This window comes from Lampetra planeri, chromosome 2 (genome assembly GCF_965212315.1).
Source record: "Lampetra planeri chromosome 2, kcLamPlan1.2.h2, whole genome shotgun sequence".
In the NCBI taxonomy this organism is placed as follows: Eukaryota; Metazoa; Chordata; class Hyperoartia; order Petromyzontiformes; family Petromyzontidae; genus Lampetra; species Lampetra planeri.
In genome coordinates, this window is record NC_136108.1 from 31,009,398 (window position 1) to 31,026,959 (window position 17,562).

Sequence of the window (17,562 nt, forward strand, 5' to 3'; positions counted from 1 at the left end):
CCGAGCCATCCCATCGCTCACCGTCGATATTGAGCATCATGTTCCACATGGCGGGCCGCACCGACTGGTGGAACCCGAACCAGACCTCGCGGCCGAAGCCCAGCGGGTGGCAGTATCCCTCGGGGGCCGAGAAGAAGGAGCGTCCCACCGGCGTGTACCTGCAACGAGTCGCCAAGGCCGAGTCAAACCTAGGGGGGGGGGACGTGGGGGTGGAGGGCCCCCAGGACAGGTGCAACTCGCAGACTCACCACGCCAACGTTGTTTAGGTTATTTATTTGGTGGGCGAGCCAGTGGGCTAGCCAATGGGGGAGCGGGCGAGCCAGCGGGTGAGACAGTTGGCAAACCCCCGGAGGAGCAGCTGGGCAGGCGAGTCAGCCGGTAAACCAGTTGGGAGAGCCGGCAGACAAGCCCATGGGCGAGCCAGCGGACGAGCCAGCAGATGAACCAGTGGGGGAATCGGATGGGCGGACGTGCCAGCGAGGGAGTTGTGGGTGGCCGCGGGAGCTGGCAAACGCGACGACGAGGGGAGCCGGTAAAAGCCGCCCCCCTGCCTCCCCCCCGCACCCCCGCACCTCATCGAGGGCAGGTGGCGCATGACGACGTCGAGGGCGAGCACGGCGTCGTAGGGGACGCTCGACGACTCCCCGGCCAGCGCCTCGCTCAGCATCTGCAGGCTCACCGAGGCCACCCAGCGCAGCGACACCGAGAACTTGCGGTCGCGCCCCTCGCCCGGCAGGGTCACCTCCAGCTCCACCTACAGCGGTGGGGGGGGGGGCGGTGGGTGGAAAACAGCGCAGAGAACACGGGTGCCACGTGCCGCCTATTAACAGTCCGTTGGGGCAAGTTTGGTTTGCGAGCGCATGTTAAGGCCGCTGTGGCGAGCGATGTGGCGGTTTGGAGCCAGCACCACGACCGGCTGCTTTCGTCTCCCCGGTGCTGCTGTTTATACCGCACACCAGGTGCTCATTTAAGGCTGAGTTAACCTAGGGGGAGGAGGGCCCAAGGCAGGTTCAAATATTCACCACGAATGATGGCCGTGAGTGGAATTGAACTTGGATTGCCGGGTTAGTGGCGCAGTGCGCCAACTGTTACACTACCGCTCCCTAAACTGGGACGTACAAAGACAAAGATCCCCCACATAGCCTTCAACCCACTGTAGGGACAAGTTCTGCGAGTGAGCACATATGAAGGCTGCAATGGCACACAAGGGAGTAGGTGGCCAGCACCATGCCCAGCCACCTTTGTCTCCCCAGTGGCGATTTATTTCACATCCCACTAGGTTCTCAATTGAGGCTGAGTCGACCTAGGGGAGGCCCATGACCGGTTCAGATAATCGTCACTTGGTGTTGGTGGCCGTGAGCGGGAATCGAATTCGGATCACGACTGCTCCTCAAACTGGGACACACACACAGGCGTTTAATGTGGATCATGCCGAATTTCTGACCATATGTCACTACACTGGTCAGTGAGCGTTGGTGAAAGCAGGGAGCAGATAAGTGGGAGCATATAAGTATTGCCCATGATCCAGAATTCTTACAGAATTCTGAAACGCACGACTATACGTTCATGGAAGGAGTAATAATCTCATTATCAGGTGTATACATTCATGGTGATGTGGTCATAGGCAGAGTGATGGTTGTCGTGCTGGTGGTGGTCATTTCAGTGGTGTTTATGATGAAAATTGTCATTCCGGTGACGGTTGTATTGCCGATGGCGATTTCTATGGTGGCCTTAGTGATGATAGTAGCGGCGACGGCTAATTTAACGATCTTTATGCTCATCATGGTGATGCTGGCGACGGTGGTGTCGCCGGTGGCGGTGGCGGTGATTTCGGATGGTGGCAGCCGCAGCCGTAATTATGGCGGTGCTGGTAATCTGCGCGGCACATTCCACGCCGGACCACTTACCCGGTCCCAGCCGATGGGCAGAGGAGTCGCCGTGTACAGGTTCTGGCGCCCGTCGTACACTGGCTTGCGTTCGCCGAAAATCTGCTTGTAGTGCTGCACCATGTGAAGCACCACCTCCCTGCAGGGGCGACGTGCGAGTGGGGGACACACAGCTCAGGGATTTGCACGTTACAGGTTTTCCCTCGCTTTGGTGCGGTCGTAGCAGTGTGCATTAACAAAATAATGGGGGGGGGGGAGGGGCGCACGAGGCGGAATCGCGAAGCGTGGACCGCGCGCAGTCACCCAGCCCAAGATGCACCACCGCACGAGGTGGCTACCTAAGGAGTAGTGCACACAGTACGAAATTAAACTACTAAACGATTTGTATTTTACCAGGTCAGGCCCACTGAGCTATAGAGCACTTTTTAAGAAGCGACCTGGCTCACAAATGGCAACTCAACAAAGTGGCTCGTCATCATGTGGAAATTTATAGCAGCCAAATGCACGTTTCTAAATGGAGGGAAAAACCGGGGGACCCAGAGAAAAATCCACGCGACCATGGAGATAGCATGCAAACTCCAAATATACAGCAGGCGTCAAGGTCAAGATCGAACCCACGCCCTCTTACATACCAGCCGAGGGAGTTAACATCTCGCCACCATGCCCCACGTCCCACCACACAGCTGCATAAGGAGAGAATTTAAACCGCATAGAGCAAATTTTGTGCCCAAATAGGTTTCGCCGCATATATGCGATAATCGCACGAAGCGAAACCCGCATAGAACGCGGAAAACCTGTGGAGCACGCGAGTTAAATGCTCCAGAATATCTAAGGGTCTCAACTATTTCAGTGAGCTGTGATAGTTGAGCCTAGGGGACCCTACCCCTAACCTCCCCCCCCACCCCAACTGCCCGCCAGCCGAAAATAACCCTATGCAGCATAATAAGATAACAATGAAATATCTTGTTACCAATTAAATAGGATTTAGTTACTATCTAATTGTATCTGATACATCCAATGAGTAACTAATTGCAAAGTTCGGTTGTGAAATGTTTTCTTCCAACTTATCACGGAGCAGAAACAACGTTTATAATTGGCCCGTAAAAAAAAAACCGCTTTCCACGCGCGACAATTTCAATCGTTGGCTCTGTCGGGCCGCTCGACAGCCACGTGATACAATACAACTCGATCATGCATCGCGCAACATTGGCTGTGAAATCCTGCGAATTGTAATTCTATTTAGCATATTGAGTTGCATACCTGTCAACCCGTACGGTTTACCCAGGATTCTTGCACAGGGAAATTGAGTTTTCGGGTCCATACGGCGTACGGCCGTTTCAATACGGACACATTTTTGTTCGTCTTTGTTTGTGTTTCTCCCTTGTGATGGGGACTTTGTAGGATGAACGTTGAGATTTATAAGGGGCACGGGGTGACCAATAAGGTCTGAATTGGTCTGCAATAAGGTAGGCAGCACTGATAAGGGGTTGACAGGTAAGGTATGTAGTTGCCTGCTCCGTTACGTCAATGCTCGAGGCAGCAGTGGCAATGTGTGCCCGTGCGTGCGTGCGCGAGCATGGGCGTACCTGTTCACACGGCGTGGACACTTATCCGGTTTCACCTCCACCTCGTAGTGCTGCAGGAAGCCCTTGGGGATATCCACCTTAGAGCAGAAACAGCCGCAGACCGGCCAATCAGCGTGTGACGATCGGAGCACCCGTCCATCTATCCATCCATCCCGTCGTTCGATAAAAAATCCATTCTACAGCGCAGGAACCATCTGTCCTGCGTAGTGGCTAAGATGCTTGACCGCCATGCACAAACAGGTTATCAGCGTGCACTGTATGTCGCGTCGTACACACACGTAATGCACACACGCACACCATTCCGTCGTGCGAGACACCGCAAGCACAGATGCACGCCATTTTTTTTTTAACTAATAAAAAAACTCTCGGGACGCAAATCACATGAGATTTTTTAAGATTAATTCTTATCAACGCTCTGTGCCACGAGAGACATGTGCCACATGCTTAACAATCATCAGGTTCCCGCGGCGTGTAACAACTTTAATTTTCTTGAACAAAAGGGTAGGCTGGTAAACCAGGGAGACGTTCCTCGGGTCTTTGGGAAGACCCGCTGTGATACCTCTTTTCCACTGAACAACTGGGACTTACCACTGACGTCACACACATTGAACGAGTCAAGACTCGCGGAGATTACAAGGCGACCCCGTGGTCCTCATAGCACACTGTCGTCATTAGCCTTACCCCTGGCCCTGGAGCTGGATTCACAGGTCTTGTGAGGCCAGCGTGTCGTGGTTTGGTTTTCGGCTTGGCACGGAATAAGAGCCGGTGAAAACACACATGCACAGCGAGGGCCCGGCACTGGCTCGGCTCGTATCTGCCAGCGAAAAAGGGCTATGACGGTACAGGTAACCTTTCGATGGCACGGGGGGCAAGGCTCCACCCACCTGGAAGAAGTTGGCCTGCAGGCGAATCGTTCGTCCCAGGGAGCCCAGGCTAGGCCGCAGCGGCGGCTGGAACTCCTCGACCGGTGAGCACACCGCTGGCACGTCCACGCGTCGCACACATGGATCGAACACGCAAACACGCGCAAACACACGCAAACACGAGCAAACACAACAACGCAGCGACGCGCGGCTTTAAGAATCAAACCGCGGCGAAAGTCTTACGATGTCTGACGATACCAAGCAGGGCTTAAGCTTTCAGATATATTTCGGCTCGCACGTGACGAGACGCAGGCACAGCAAAAGCGAGAGGTGAACTCGACGTGGTGTGCCGGGCGTGGGATTTTTTTTTTTACGCGTCACCGACTCAGACAGTCCCGGCAAACATTAATCCCTGCTTGGTACGCGACAGTTGTTATTTGCTTTGGGTTACATCTTAGAATTTTTTTCTAGCAATTAAAGAGAGAGTGTGTATATATGTGTATGCTGTAATGGAATAAAAATCAAGGATGTTTATGAACTAAACGTGGTGATGTGCAATGCGCTGTGAAAGGAAACGTAAAAGAAAAAGGATGTGATGTCACAAAAAGCGGTGCGTCTTTGGTCTGCGCACACATACAGCTGCTACGGCGGTGGGAAGACTGCTCAGCGTCGTCCACATCGCTGGCAGGGCACACCGCTGGCACGAGCACAACCACGCAGAGAACACACGCACGCGCGTAAAACTAACGCACGCGTATCACGCCGGGAGCAAGCGCATGTAAAAACGAAAACGCGCGCACAGTCACGCCAGGGAACACACGCGAGTGCGATCAACACGCGCGGAAATCCAACAAAACACATACAAAACGAAAAGACGCGCGTAAAACAACACACACACTTGTGTAAAACTAACACAAGCACGGCCACAGAGAATACACAAACAGGCGCGTAAAACAAAAACACGCATATGACGCAGGAGACACAATGCGAACATAAAACAAAAACACGCGCATGACGCAGCAGACACAAAACAAACATAAAATAAAAACACGCGTATGGATGCAGCAGACACAAAACAAACATAAAACAAAAACACGCGTATGGATGCAGCAGACACAAAACAAACATAAAACAAAAACACGCGTATGGATGCAGCAGACACAAAACAAACATAAAACAAAAACACGCGTATAACGCAGGAGACACAATACAAACATAAAACAAAGACACGGACAATCGGATGTGTGTGTGTATGCAGCAACCAAAAATAGAACACTGGCTGAAATCAAAATGATGACGATTACAATTGATAAAAGAAAAAAACAACACAATCGTGAAATGTAACAAAAATTCAATGAACACCCAGATATATTCATTGTGGGTGGGTTAACAGGTCGATAGGTATCTATGTATTATATGTGTAGGCAGCTATATTGGATAGGTTGGCGGACGGGTAGGCAGTTAAGTCGTAGGCAAATGGGTCGGTCGGTGGGTCAGAGCTTTGGGTAGCGAGATCTTTTTCTGAAGCGATATGTATGGGTAGATACGTAAGTGGGTAGGGCACGTGGGTAGGCAGATATTTGGGTGAGATTGTTAATAGCTATGTTAGGTATCAAGGTATATGGGCAGGTAGGTATATGGATGGGTAGGCAGAATGGTGGGGATCTAGGTGGGTAAAGATTCGTTAGATAGGTATGCAAGTTGATCATTCGGTAGGAAGATTGGCAAGTGGATGAGTCGGTAAGTTTTAAGCAAGTAGGTGCATGGGTAAGTAGGTTAAAAGGTGGATATGTAGGCAAAGAAGTGGGCGAGGACATAATAAGTAGCTCTATGTGTAGACACGTTATTAGGCAAATAAGTCGACATGTGACTGGGCGAGTAGATATCTAGGTAAGTCACCATTATTTAAACTCCGTGAAAACCTACTGAGATGTGTATTTTTCAATGGAGACCAGAGATTACTCCACTCCAGAGTTTCACATCAACAGAATTGGTCAGTGGATGTAACCCATCATCATCATCATACAAGCATCAACCATACAGTACAGTATCGCATTCCGGTGAAATTCACGTAGCGACAGCCTTGTCTCTCACAGGCATTGGGCCGAGAGAGGTGCAATTTAATAAGCGTTATCGTGTCACGCACATCTCCCAGTTTGGCCACGGAACTGGATCACAATGGCCATGTCTCTTTCGAACAGTTGTCAAGGTTTTTTTTTTCACATAGGTGCAAATTAGCAGCTGGCAGTGCTTGTTTGACGTCCCCTGCGTTTTATCTGCAGGCTGCAGTTGGATTAGGGACATTTAACAAATGTTCAGCAATTTACATGTCAATGGAGCAGACCGACTCTGGGGAACATACGGACTGGATTCTAGATTTGAAGCTTTCGTGACTGCAAGGATTCATACTCTTTGGTTTTTTCGCTAACCTACGTGACTTTACCGAAAAAAAATAAGAATACGGACTGGATTTCACTCCCGAGGACCGGAGCCGATACAATTTGCAGCCACGGCCAGCGAAATGAGATCCCCATGTCTGGTGCGAAACTCGACCAGAGGTGGGTTTCCAAAAACTCAAAAAATTAATTCATTAAGAATTACCATTGCCCAAAAACCTCATTATATCCTGATGAGTTGTATTATTTATGAAATGTTCAGTTTTTTTGCTGTGACTATGTTTGCTCCAAAATGAATCTAAACGTGTTTCCCCCCCCCCCCTACAATATTCACCAAGGTTTCCCTTACTATATGTAGATAATGTGCAAACCCTCACCTTGTTTTACTGATGTGAGAGTGAGTGTGGCACATGCACGAGCAGGGGGCATTCACATGGGCGTGGGGAGTGGGCGATCTAGAGGAAGGCCGATGTCAATTATTGACCTTTTATTTTAAGCCTACATCAACGCAAGAATCAATAAAATAATAGCGCCGCAGCAAGCGCGCGGGTCAATTCAGGTTTCGCAAAAATGCATCGCGTGCCTGATGTAATTAGGGAACATAACACGTACACATTTTACTCAATTGAAATGCCTCCGACCAAATCACTCTAAACGCGCACTATATCAACACGTCTTGGAAGCGAAGCAGACTTTAACCTGGTTAGTGATTGTCCTGTTAAAATATAATTTGCTTTTATATCACGCAATAATTACTCTAAAAGCTATTGTCCTTTCAATCCATCTAAAAAATGACCCAAATAAACTGCCCACTGGGATTTGCCAGTGATTGTCGGCATGGGCCTGTGAGGTTGCAAGGAGATGGCACTGCTGATTGGCGTGCCCTTTTATGGGTGAATTTTCTCCCACATTAAGCATTGGCTAAACAACTCGCTAGGTAATATTGGCCAAACATCCCAGTGCAAGAGGATCCTGAAAAGATGTCTTGAGACTCCGATCCTGCCAGCCTCTCTCAATCCAAATTGCATTGGGGCACTGCAGTGGCGAGTTGTTAAATCACTCACCTGGTATGCAGGAGGTCGTGGGTTTGATCTCAACCCTGACGCCTCATGTATATTTGGAGTTTGCATGTGTGTCTCTCTCTCTCTCCCCCCGTGGTCGTGTGGATTTTTCTCCGGGTCCTCCAGTTTTTCCCTCCACATTTAGAATCGACGCGTGTTGGGAGTGTTTGGCTGCGAACAATGTAACACATGATCATACCCCACTTCGTTGAGCTATCATTTGTGATCACCAGGTGCCTTCTGAAAAATACCTACATAGCTCAGTGGACCTAAACCTGGTAAAATACGAAACCATATTATACTCTATAGCAGTGACACTTTCCTAAAGTCAACAATTTAAATGGTTGCTATTAGTTCGAGTGTGTTTCGTTTCAAGTGTTTTGTGTAACCAGGTGAGAACTCGGAGAGACCAGGATAGTCGCATTTGCAAGTGACCTTGGAATTACCCATCTATTAACTGCTGCATTTTCTTCAACTACTCGGTGTGCATGTGCTTTGAAGAAAGGCCATTGTCTGAAACCTCGCCTATTATATATATTTCATATTGAAGCCACAGTGTTAATGATGAATATTGATTTATTGCGTGTAAAGTGTGCATATGTGCATGTAAGTTTTTATAAAAAAAAATAATCAACTGGAGGGAATGCAACTGTGGCACCTATTCATGTTTTCACAATTAACGACTATTTTTATTTTCTACCAGGTAAGACCCACTGAGCCACATACTGTAGCTCTGTTTCCAAAGCGACTTGGCCACAAATGACAGCCCAATTAAGTGGGCTATGAAGTGCAAATGTATTGCAGCCAAATACTCTTATAAACGCATGTTCATTAATGTGGAGGAAAAAAAACCTGAGAAAAATCCACGTGACCACGGGGAGAGACACACACGCAGACTCCAAATATACAGGCGTCAGGGTCTGGACCGAACCCACAACCGCCCATATACCAGGCGAGGTAAATAGCATCTCGTCACCATGCCGCCCCATATATATGTGTAAATATAAGAGGCGTTTTGGGTTAGATCGCATAAATTTAATGTATCGTGAAACCCGCCACCACCCGACAGACAACTCGGTGTGCTGTGCTAGTGACGAATTGGCATTTTCTGTTTACGTGACAACCCTTACTCGTTGGCTGTCGGGTGGTGGCGATTTTAACGACACATTAAAAAATGTACGCAACCTAGCCCAAAAAACCCTCTATTATGGATATTGGTCGCGAAAGCCTCCTACGTGTTAAAATATGTAAATATATATTTTTGTTTAAATTCAGGAATGCCTTTGACACGTGCGTCCGTGCTCATGCGCCTGCACCAAGGATTCAAGGACAACTGTGGAATCCCCTCAATGCTGCCACGTGCGGGGGACGACTTGCAACACGAGCTGGCTAAACCAGTTCAGGAGGATTTCTCAAGAGAGTGTGTTGTGGTTGGTGGTGGTGGTTGTTGTTGTGGTTGTGATGGGGGAGCGGTGGTGTAGCGGTTAGCGTCACCCGGCCAACACCACCGGGTGACGATTATCTGAAGCGGTGCTGGGCCTCCCCTAGGTCAACTCAGCCTCAAATGAGTGCCTGGTGGCGGTGTGTAAAACATCACCACTGGGGAGACAAAGGCGGCCGGGCGTGGTTGCTGGCCACCCACCCCATCCCGTGCCGGCCTTCATAGGTGCCCGCTGACAGCACTTGCCCCTACAGTCTGTTAAGGCTTTAACGGGGGTCTTTTGTATTTGATGTTAAGCAGCCCAATAAGGAGGTGGGGGAAAAGAGACTCCTTTTATATCCTTAGGGCTTGCTGGTGGGTGTTTTTTGTGTGTCTGCTGTGTAATTAAGAGAGATCATATGTGCTGTATGCGCAATAATTCCACGTGAAGTGTCCCGTTTGGTTTAGTTGTAAGGTTTAGTGCTATGCTATTATCGAGGCTTCAGCTGAGAGGACACTTATGGGATCAATTTGACAGTACCTGGATTTAAAGAGGAATTGTACGATGTGCGTGGTACTTACCCGGGCGTATACGGGGCATTGTGTTTTTGAAATAATGACCAATTTGTCTTTACATCAATTAAAATAGAATCTGCAATCGTCAAAATATATCTGTAATATCTATACAGTAACGTATATGCACACCTGAGTACCGCATTCCGTACAACAATTACTCTCAAGTAACTAATGTAGTGTGTTGTAAATCACTTAGAACACTTTGTGTTCACGCTAATGGTTGACGGGATTAAAGTCACTTCATAAATGTTGCACACGTACTGCGCGTGTAAAGGCTAATGGTATTTTAACGTCTGGACTGTATGCTGTAAGGTCTAACTCTGGTGTATTTGCCCCCCCCCCAGCCAAGAAGATAAATGTATCAAACTGCAGTATGACTTTTAAAATGTATATGGAAAACAAAACATTGGCATACAAGGCACATATCTTTGTCAATCCAGTGCTGGAGGAAGGCCACCATCTCCCCACGCCGTGTCAAAACTGTCAACTGGACATCTGTGAAAACATTGCTTTGTATCCCATCGGATTCCTCCAGTAATAACAAATACGTTATCCGATTCTGACCATACTTCACCACGTTGAGCCGTGGCCTGGACTGTAACTGGGGCTGCCACGGTTTGTGGCCAGGGAATACATTACGGGGAATGTAAGTGTACTTGTTTGAGTATCTGCTGCACTAAAGCCCCCTGTAGAGTAGAAATCCCAATGGCCTCGTTGTTGCTTATCGGTAACAAACATGAGGACTGCATCCTTTGCGCGTTTATCGCCCCCTGCAGGATGAAATTCTGTGCACTATTATACGAGAAGTCTACAGTGAACATTAGATGCACGATATCACGCCTGCCTCTAGACCATGTGGAATTTCCATCACTCGCTGATTGTATTTTAGCGGAAAAACCACTACGAAACGTACATTAAATGTGCGATTCAAACATTACTAAATGACCCCGAACCCACACACCCCACCCACCCATCTCATCCTGCTTCCCCAGGCGGGGGCACCTTCCCCCTTCCCCGGCAGCCGCGCTAGGCAAGACCGTAGGCTCTCGCAAAACAGCTAGGGCCTCGCGGCGCGCGCTCTCGGGAGGCAATCTTCTTAAATTGCCACGCCAACTCAAACTCGGCCGACCAAAACTCCGAAAGAGCCGCCCCGGGGGACATCATTCACCCGCTATCCCCTCGCCAGTTGTACTCGACGAGACGGTGAAGCTATCCGTGTGGCCAAGTGCGACACAGCACGCCCCAACCGCGTCCCCTTTAAAGTCACAATGAGCCGCCATAGCCACAGCGTGGGGGGGGGGCTCGGGCGAGTAGTAGCCTCTTGAGGCTGGTAGGCGCCTCTAACCTGCCCGCCTGCCTAACAAGAGACCAAGGGGCATTGCCCGAAACGTCGCCTATTTCGTACACGGGTTCGTTTGAGACAATTGGCCCCGCTGATGAGATCTGGGCAGTGGTAATCACCCTGGTCAGTGCGGCCTGGTGCTGTAGACGCCTCGTGTATTAGTACACACTGACACACACAGGCAAGATTGTCCATACGTCTAAAAATTGTGATAATTTACGGTGTTTCAATACCAGTGGCTGGCAATGAAACGTATCATACGCCGAACTGTAAATTACAAGAGAATATTGTGGGGAGTGTAGTGGTTTATGTTTACATTCCGTAATTACAAATGACCCAGTGACAAACTTGAGTTTCCAGTTCAGTGAATGGAGACCGCAACACTCTGTAACTTTTACAGCGCCAGTTAACTTGCATCCCCCTCGCCCTCGAACTCCCCCCGTTGCTGCTACATTGGCAGCTGATTGTTTAAAGAGTAACTTGGTTCCAATACCGGACAGAGCAAAATAAACAGCCTCCATTCAGATTTCCCGAGATCTGCAATTTTCGCCAATAAAACAAAACAACACACCATCAACCATGTTTGAAAATTGAATGCCAATTTCTTATTCACAATTCCTCGCCTCAACAATACGTTGTCCTACGCGGCACGTATTCGCCTGTCACAGACTCACGGCTAACACCAGTGGCCGATTACATAATCAACACCGGCCCCTTGCCCTTCCGAATCCTCATTCCTTGCACCATCAACCTGGATTGGCCAGCGTGACGTATCGTAAACAAAACGCCATAACCCACGTTTCGTGGAGGAGGAGGGGGGAGCTCTCATCCACTGGTGGGTTTTGAGAATGACTGCATTGCCTTAAACTGAGAAACCTGAAAAAGAAATTAACCAAAAAGGCAACCACGAAAAAACAAAAACCACTGAAGCCCACCTACACTTAGGAACTTTTAAAATGGCGTTAGTATTGGTGCAACTGGATGGAACAATGTTTGTGGTATTTTCATTCATTCCATCCAGACCACCTGTGGTGGACACATCATGCATCCCCGATGACTTCTACGCAACACATCTAGGGGGCAATTTAACAATTTAAATCGAGTACGGTAATTCCATTACACTGGACGATATCGCATTGCGTACTGTAACGTACACAAGTGTGCTTTTTTATGTACAGTGCCGACAAGCCTCCATGCCGTGAGGATAAACTTACAAAGGGCTGTGACATACACACTTGTAACATAGGGCACCGGTTTAATGTCTGTTATCCGCCAGTAAACCTATGGCTTCTGAACATCGTGGGAATATTTAACAATGAAAGCACCTGTACTCTAACCACTGGGTGCTTAATAAACACTGCCACGGTGGCATAAACAGCGCGGTTATTCTAAATGTTCAAGGTGAGTATTTATCCTACGAAACGAATAATTTGTGAGTCTCAAGACTCGTTTCCAAGCGGTTCCTGCTCAAGATATTTGGCAAACCTCACGGGTTTTCGATAGTCCCTTGTTTATCCCAGAACAGCCTCAAATTTGAGACTAAAACACTCCCTTTTAGGAAGGGGCATGCTTAATGTTAGCCAGTTGCGTGGTTATTTTTCTTATCGGGTAGTGTTAGTCCTCGCTATCACAAACCCCCATGGACCAGCATGGTTAAGTATGGTCAAATAACCCTCGGCCCCCAAAAAACCCACACTGCATGGGGAGGCCTTCATCTAACAGTAGCTCAACAAAAAGCAGCAATTTCGTATGCGACGACCACAGCGAATACAAAACACCCAGGAACACAACGATCCGAAAATTAAGCGCAACAAACCAGAGCATTGGAAGGTGAAACATATCAAGAGCCAACAACACTCCCACAGTCGGGACTCCGAGAGCGCGTCTACTGTGGGAGATGTTGAGCCCCAAATATGCTCGTGTTGTATCCCGTGCTATTGCCTCGGCAAGTTGTTTAAAACGTCGCAGGTTACGTGAGAGATGGCGTAAAGGGGGGGGGGGGGATGCTTTCATCCAGTAGTGGTGTGGCAATGGCCGCTGCTGATAATAATGATGATGAATGAATGGGTCGTGCCAATCAATAAACACCTTCATTTAAAGCCAATGGCCTTAACGGTATATCTAACAAGAGCGGGTTGGTTTTGGTTGACATACAAATACGTGTAGATGGCACGCACTACTGGAGTTTGGCTTTAATTAAATTATGACTTTGGTTGATTTCTATCCAGCAGTAGATCAACCAAAGCCCAACGACAAAGGTGAATTGGGAGACGTCAAAACGTGGGGGCATGGGGTGGGGGGGGTCTACTTCTACGAGCGAATCTACCACTTGCCCGAGCCGTCCCTTTAAACGTCCTCACCGATTTCCATAGGCCGGAACATGGTCGCGCAGGCAGCCAGCGCACTCTGCCCAACAACAAGGAGGAAATAAAAAATATATAAAATAAAAAAAACCCAAAATCAACGTCGTCTTCAGCTTATTCCGTACTGGTTCTAGCTTCGCTGTTTCCGCGGGTCGGGCCCTCTCCGTCTCGTTCCTTCTCGCTCTTCGCCGCTTGTGTTAATAATGGTCAAGCGCCACAGCGAGGCATGGCTGGCCCGGATGGCAAAGCCCCCGCTTTTAATTTATTATTCATGAGCTCCACGGTGGAGCTCCACGCTGGGGCTCATGAATTATGCATGAGACGCGATTAATAATTCATGAGCACGTGGGCCCCGCCTAAGCCAATCGATGTGCGCGGAACGTGCGAAATTATGTTAATTTATATCGCGTCTTGTTGCGTGCCACACGCTGTTATTTATTAATTTTAATGATCCACTCCTCCCTTTGCATTTGCTCAAGAGATTAGGCAATCGTTTGTGTTTAATTAAAGCGGTCATGGAGATCCCTACATATTTACACAAGCCAAAGATAATCTTCATTTCGTGTCTTTACACATATTGCACTTTACCAACGCGTTTTGAAAGTGACAAACAGAACAACTTTAACAAATTCCACAGAAACTTTAACACATTAGGCATGTGCTATGAAGAAGGGCCATTGACCGAAACGTCGTCTATTAAATATGTTTTTTATCTTTTAAGGCCACAGTGTTAATGACCAATATGTTGAGTTGTGTGTGTGTGTAAAGTTGGCATATGTGAGTGCGTGTGAGTTTTCTTTCAGGCCACACACAGTCGTATTGACGCGAATTTTCTGAGTTGTATCGTCAATTGTGCATGTGCATCACAGCCAACGCAGCAGCAGCAGCAGCGTCACCGACGCGTGTGTTTATCCCGTAAGGTAAGATACACCCCGAAACTTTTTATTCAAAACACAGGGGGTGAAAAGTGCGTCTAATAATCTGGAAGATCTTCTTGGTTCTTTCGGTAAAGTCACGAAGAAGGGAAGTAATAAAGTAATAAAAATAAAACATAATAAAATAATTCTCACGTTTCGGCCACAACGCAAGCAGCCGTCCTCAGGTGAAAACCAGGTCTGGTCTACTTGACTTTACCGAAAGAACCAAGAAGATGAATCCCTGCAGTCACGAAAGCTTTAAATCGAAAAAAATCTGGAAGATGTCGTTTTTTAAGCACATACTCTTAACGTAATATATGTAACTGGAATTGTTTTCAATTGAATTAAAACATATATGAACCTTATGAGGGTACCCCGGGGACCCATAAGCCCCCAGCTCTCGCGTAAACATTTGTTTTAATATATAACCAAAAACTTTGCTCTTTTAATGTGGGGACTATGGCTTAACCGCAAAAAAAAACCAATCTGCACAGATGCATAGGACAAGAGAAGTATTATCAAACAGGATGAATTAACGGTGCAACGCTGTTAAATATCTGCAGGTAATAGGATTGCCATCGATTGATTCTGGCTGCTGACATTTGTTGGTCACAAATAATAATGAAGATACGAGAGCAGTTTCACTGTATTATGCATCCCGTGATGACAAATAAAGGATTTAAGTCGTGTGGGCAGTTTGAGCAGCTTTGGAAAAGACTTGTGATCCTGCCCATACCCGAGCATGGAGTGCATTCGCTTGCTCAGCTCTTCCGCGTATTCGTCCTCGCAGCTGCTGCTCTTGGACACGACATGACAGTAGAAGAATGATCCGCGCGTTGATGTGCGCGGTGGGACGGATTCGCCATAAATTAATTGATTACGTATTATTGGTTCTTTCGGTAAAGTCACGTAGAAGGGAAATAAAATAATAATATTAATATATAAATATATGTGTATATTTTCTAGTAATATAAATAATAAAATAATGCTTATACTTTTACTTATATTATTTTATTATTTCCCTTCTACGTGACTTTACCGAAAGAACCAAGAATATGAATCCCTGCAGTCACGAAAGCTTTAAATAAAAATGTAATTGATTACGATTTTGACTTACGTTTATTCGGGACCCCGGGGTCCCGCCATAAGTTTGATGTGTTTGTACAATACAGTCTTTACAATTTCTGCTGGAACGCGTTTGTTTTCGACCAGTTATTTACAGATTTTTGTTTGCATTGTTTTTTTGTACTTGTTTTTCAGGTTTTTTTTCTTTTGTAATGTTGGTGGCCCGGGTCACTCTTGCAAATGAGACTCATCCTTGTCTCTTAAGTTGTATTTTTGAACTTCTTTCGCACCGTACGTAGCCAACCGTGCTAATCGGAGGTGCAAACACAAGATACTTTGCATTCGCTCTAAACTCTAGCGCAGTGGGACCCAACCTCTCTGTCATCCCAATACCCTAAATAAGTGTAGGTGCCCTGTATTACACCTTGTTATAAGGAACCACGTGCGGACCTGGAAGAAAGTTCAATGCAATGCCAGGGTGTTCACTGTTGTTATCCATGCTTGTGATGGAAGCAATAAGTATAGGAGCTCCATGCCAATGTCTGCTGCTGGTCACGACGAGAGGATTTCAGCAGTGAGCCTGCGTCGTAGTTTCGCTATCTACACGGTTCATAGTTTGGGTGGCATGGCCACAATCGCATTCGTGTGGCTCGTCTTTTATCGATCTCTACGGGTCTCTCGATGGGTCTCTATGTGTCTCCGTGCATCTGTTTCTGTCCTTCTGGGTTTACTATATGGTATATAGTTCGCGTTTCCTGGCCACAATGGCACCATATTTTCGATGTATGAAGGAGACGCGCGCATCGGCCTGTTGTCGATGACCCAATGTAGAGATCGCAGAGGTAGGTCCTATATGGGCAGTTCAATGCAAATCTTAAGGCCGAGTGATACATTAAGTTAAGCTTCTTCAGTACAGTACTCGGGGCTGATTTATATATGATGTCACAGTAATCAAGTAGAGGAAGTATGTTAGCTTGTATCAATTCCAAACGGAACAATGCTTGTGTCGATACAGAAAACAATTTTTTTTATTTTGTCTTTTTACCAATATAATCAATGCGATCTTGAAAATTAAGTTTTTAATCGAAGATGACCCCATATACTTATATATATTGACTTGCTCTATTTGATCATTATTTAAGGAATGTAATTGGGGAAAAAATACCTCCTGCTTTAGTCCTGGTGAGAAGCATTGCACCTTGGTTTTGGAGGTATTCAGGACTAGTTTAAGAGCAACTAGCTGATGTTGTAGTTTGTTGAAATCACCCTGGAACTTAGCGATCACGTCATCCGGAGAGCGGCCAGCAGTAATCAGTATTGTGTCATCTGCAAATAGATTTACCATGGAATGATCCAGGTCAGTTCCCAAGTCATTGACATAAAGAGAGAACAAGAAGGGGCCGAGGATGGAACCCTGTGGAACCCCTTTTGTTATCTTAACACTGTTTGACCTCCAACCATCTATGAATACAGTTTGGGTGCGAGAAGAGAGGTAATTTTTTAAACCATTCCACTGCGTGTTTGGAGAAACGAAGGCAACTTAGTTTACTAAGCAGGGTGTTGTGGTCGACTGTATCAAAAGCTTCGGAAAATGTGCTGCACTGTAAAATAAAATTAACAAGAAGCCACGTGCCAAAAAGTGATTAATGAGGCATGGGTACTTTTTTCCACGTTCCAAGGCGCGCGTCTCGCCGACAGGGCGTAGTACATTCACGTTTCGGGGCGCATCCAGCTCATACGTGGCGTAGTACATTCACGTTTCGGGGCGCATCCAGCTCATACGTGGCGTAGTACATTCACGTTCCGGGGCGCTAACAGCTCATACGTGGCGTAGTACATTCACGTTTCGGGGCGCATCCAGCTCATACGTGGCGTAGTACATTCACGTTTCGGGGCGCATCCAGCTCATACGTGGCGTAGTACATTCACGTTCCGGGGCGCTAACAGCTCATACGTGGCGTAGTACATTCACGTTCTGGGGCGCTTACAGCTCATACGTGGCGTAGTACATTCACGTTTCGGGGCACTTCCAGCCAATACGGGGCGTAGTAAATTTACGTTCCGGGCGCTTACAGCTCATACGTGGC

General features: G+C 47.4%; 1 protein-coding gene across 2 annotated transcripts in view; it reads right to left on the minus strand.

Annotated features, from left to right (window-relative positions):
- Positions 1-13,759, minus strand: part of LOC144731701 (protein argonaute-2-like) — a 28,306-nt gene extending 14,547 nt beyond the window's left edge. For both annotated transcript variants that reach the window (XM_078612890.1, XM_078612880.1), the window contains exons 1-7: positions 13,491-13,759; positions 4,973-5,032; positions 4,357-4,451; positions 3,473-3,549; positions 1,908-2,025; positions 573-754; positions 22-158 (exon numbers count right to left, since the gene is read on the minus strand). In XM_078612890.1, the coding sequence (XP_078469016.1) occupies positions 22-158; positions 573-754; positions 1,908-2,025; positions 3,473-3,549; positions 4,357-4,451; positions 4,973-5,032; positions 13,491-13,512 (691 nt within the window). In that variant the 5' untranslated portion in view covers positions 13,513-13,759. The remainder of the gene's footprint in view (positions 1-21; positions 159-572; positions 755-1,907; positions 2,026-3,472; positions 3,550-4,356; positions 4,452-4,972; positions 5,033-13,490) is intronic.
- Between the last annotated feature and the right edge of the window lie 3,803 nt (positions 13,760-17,562).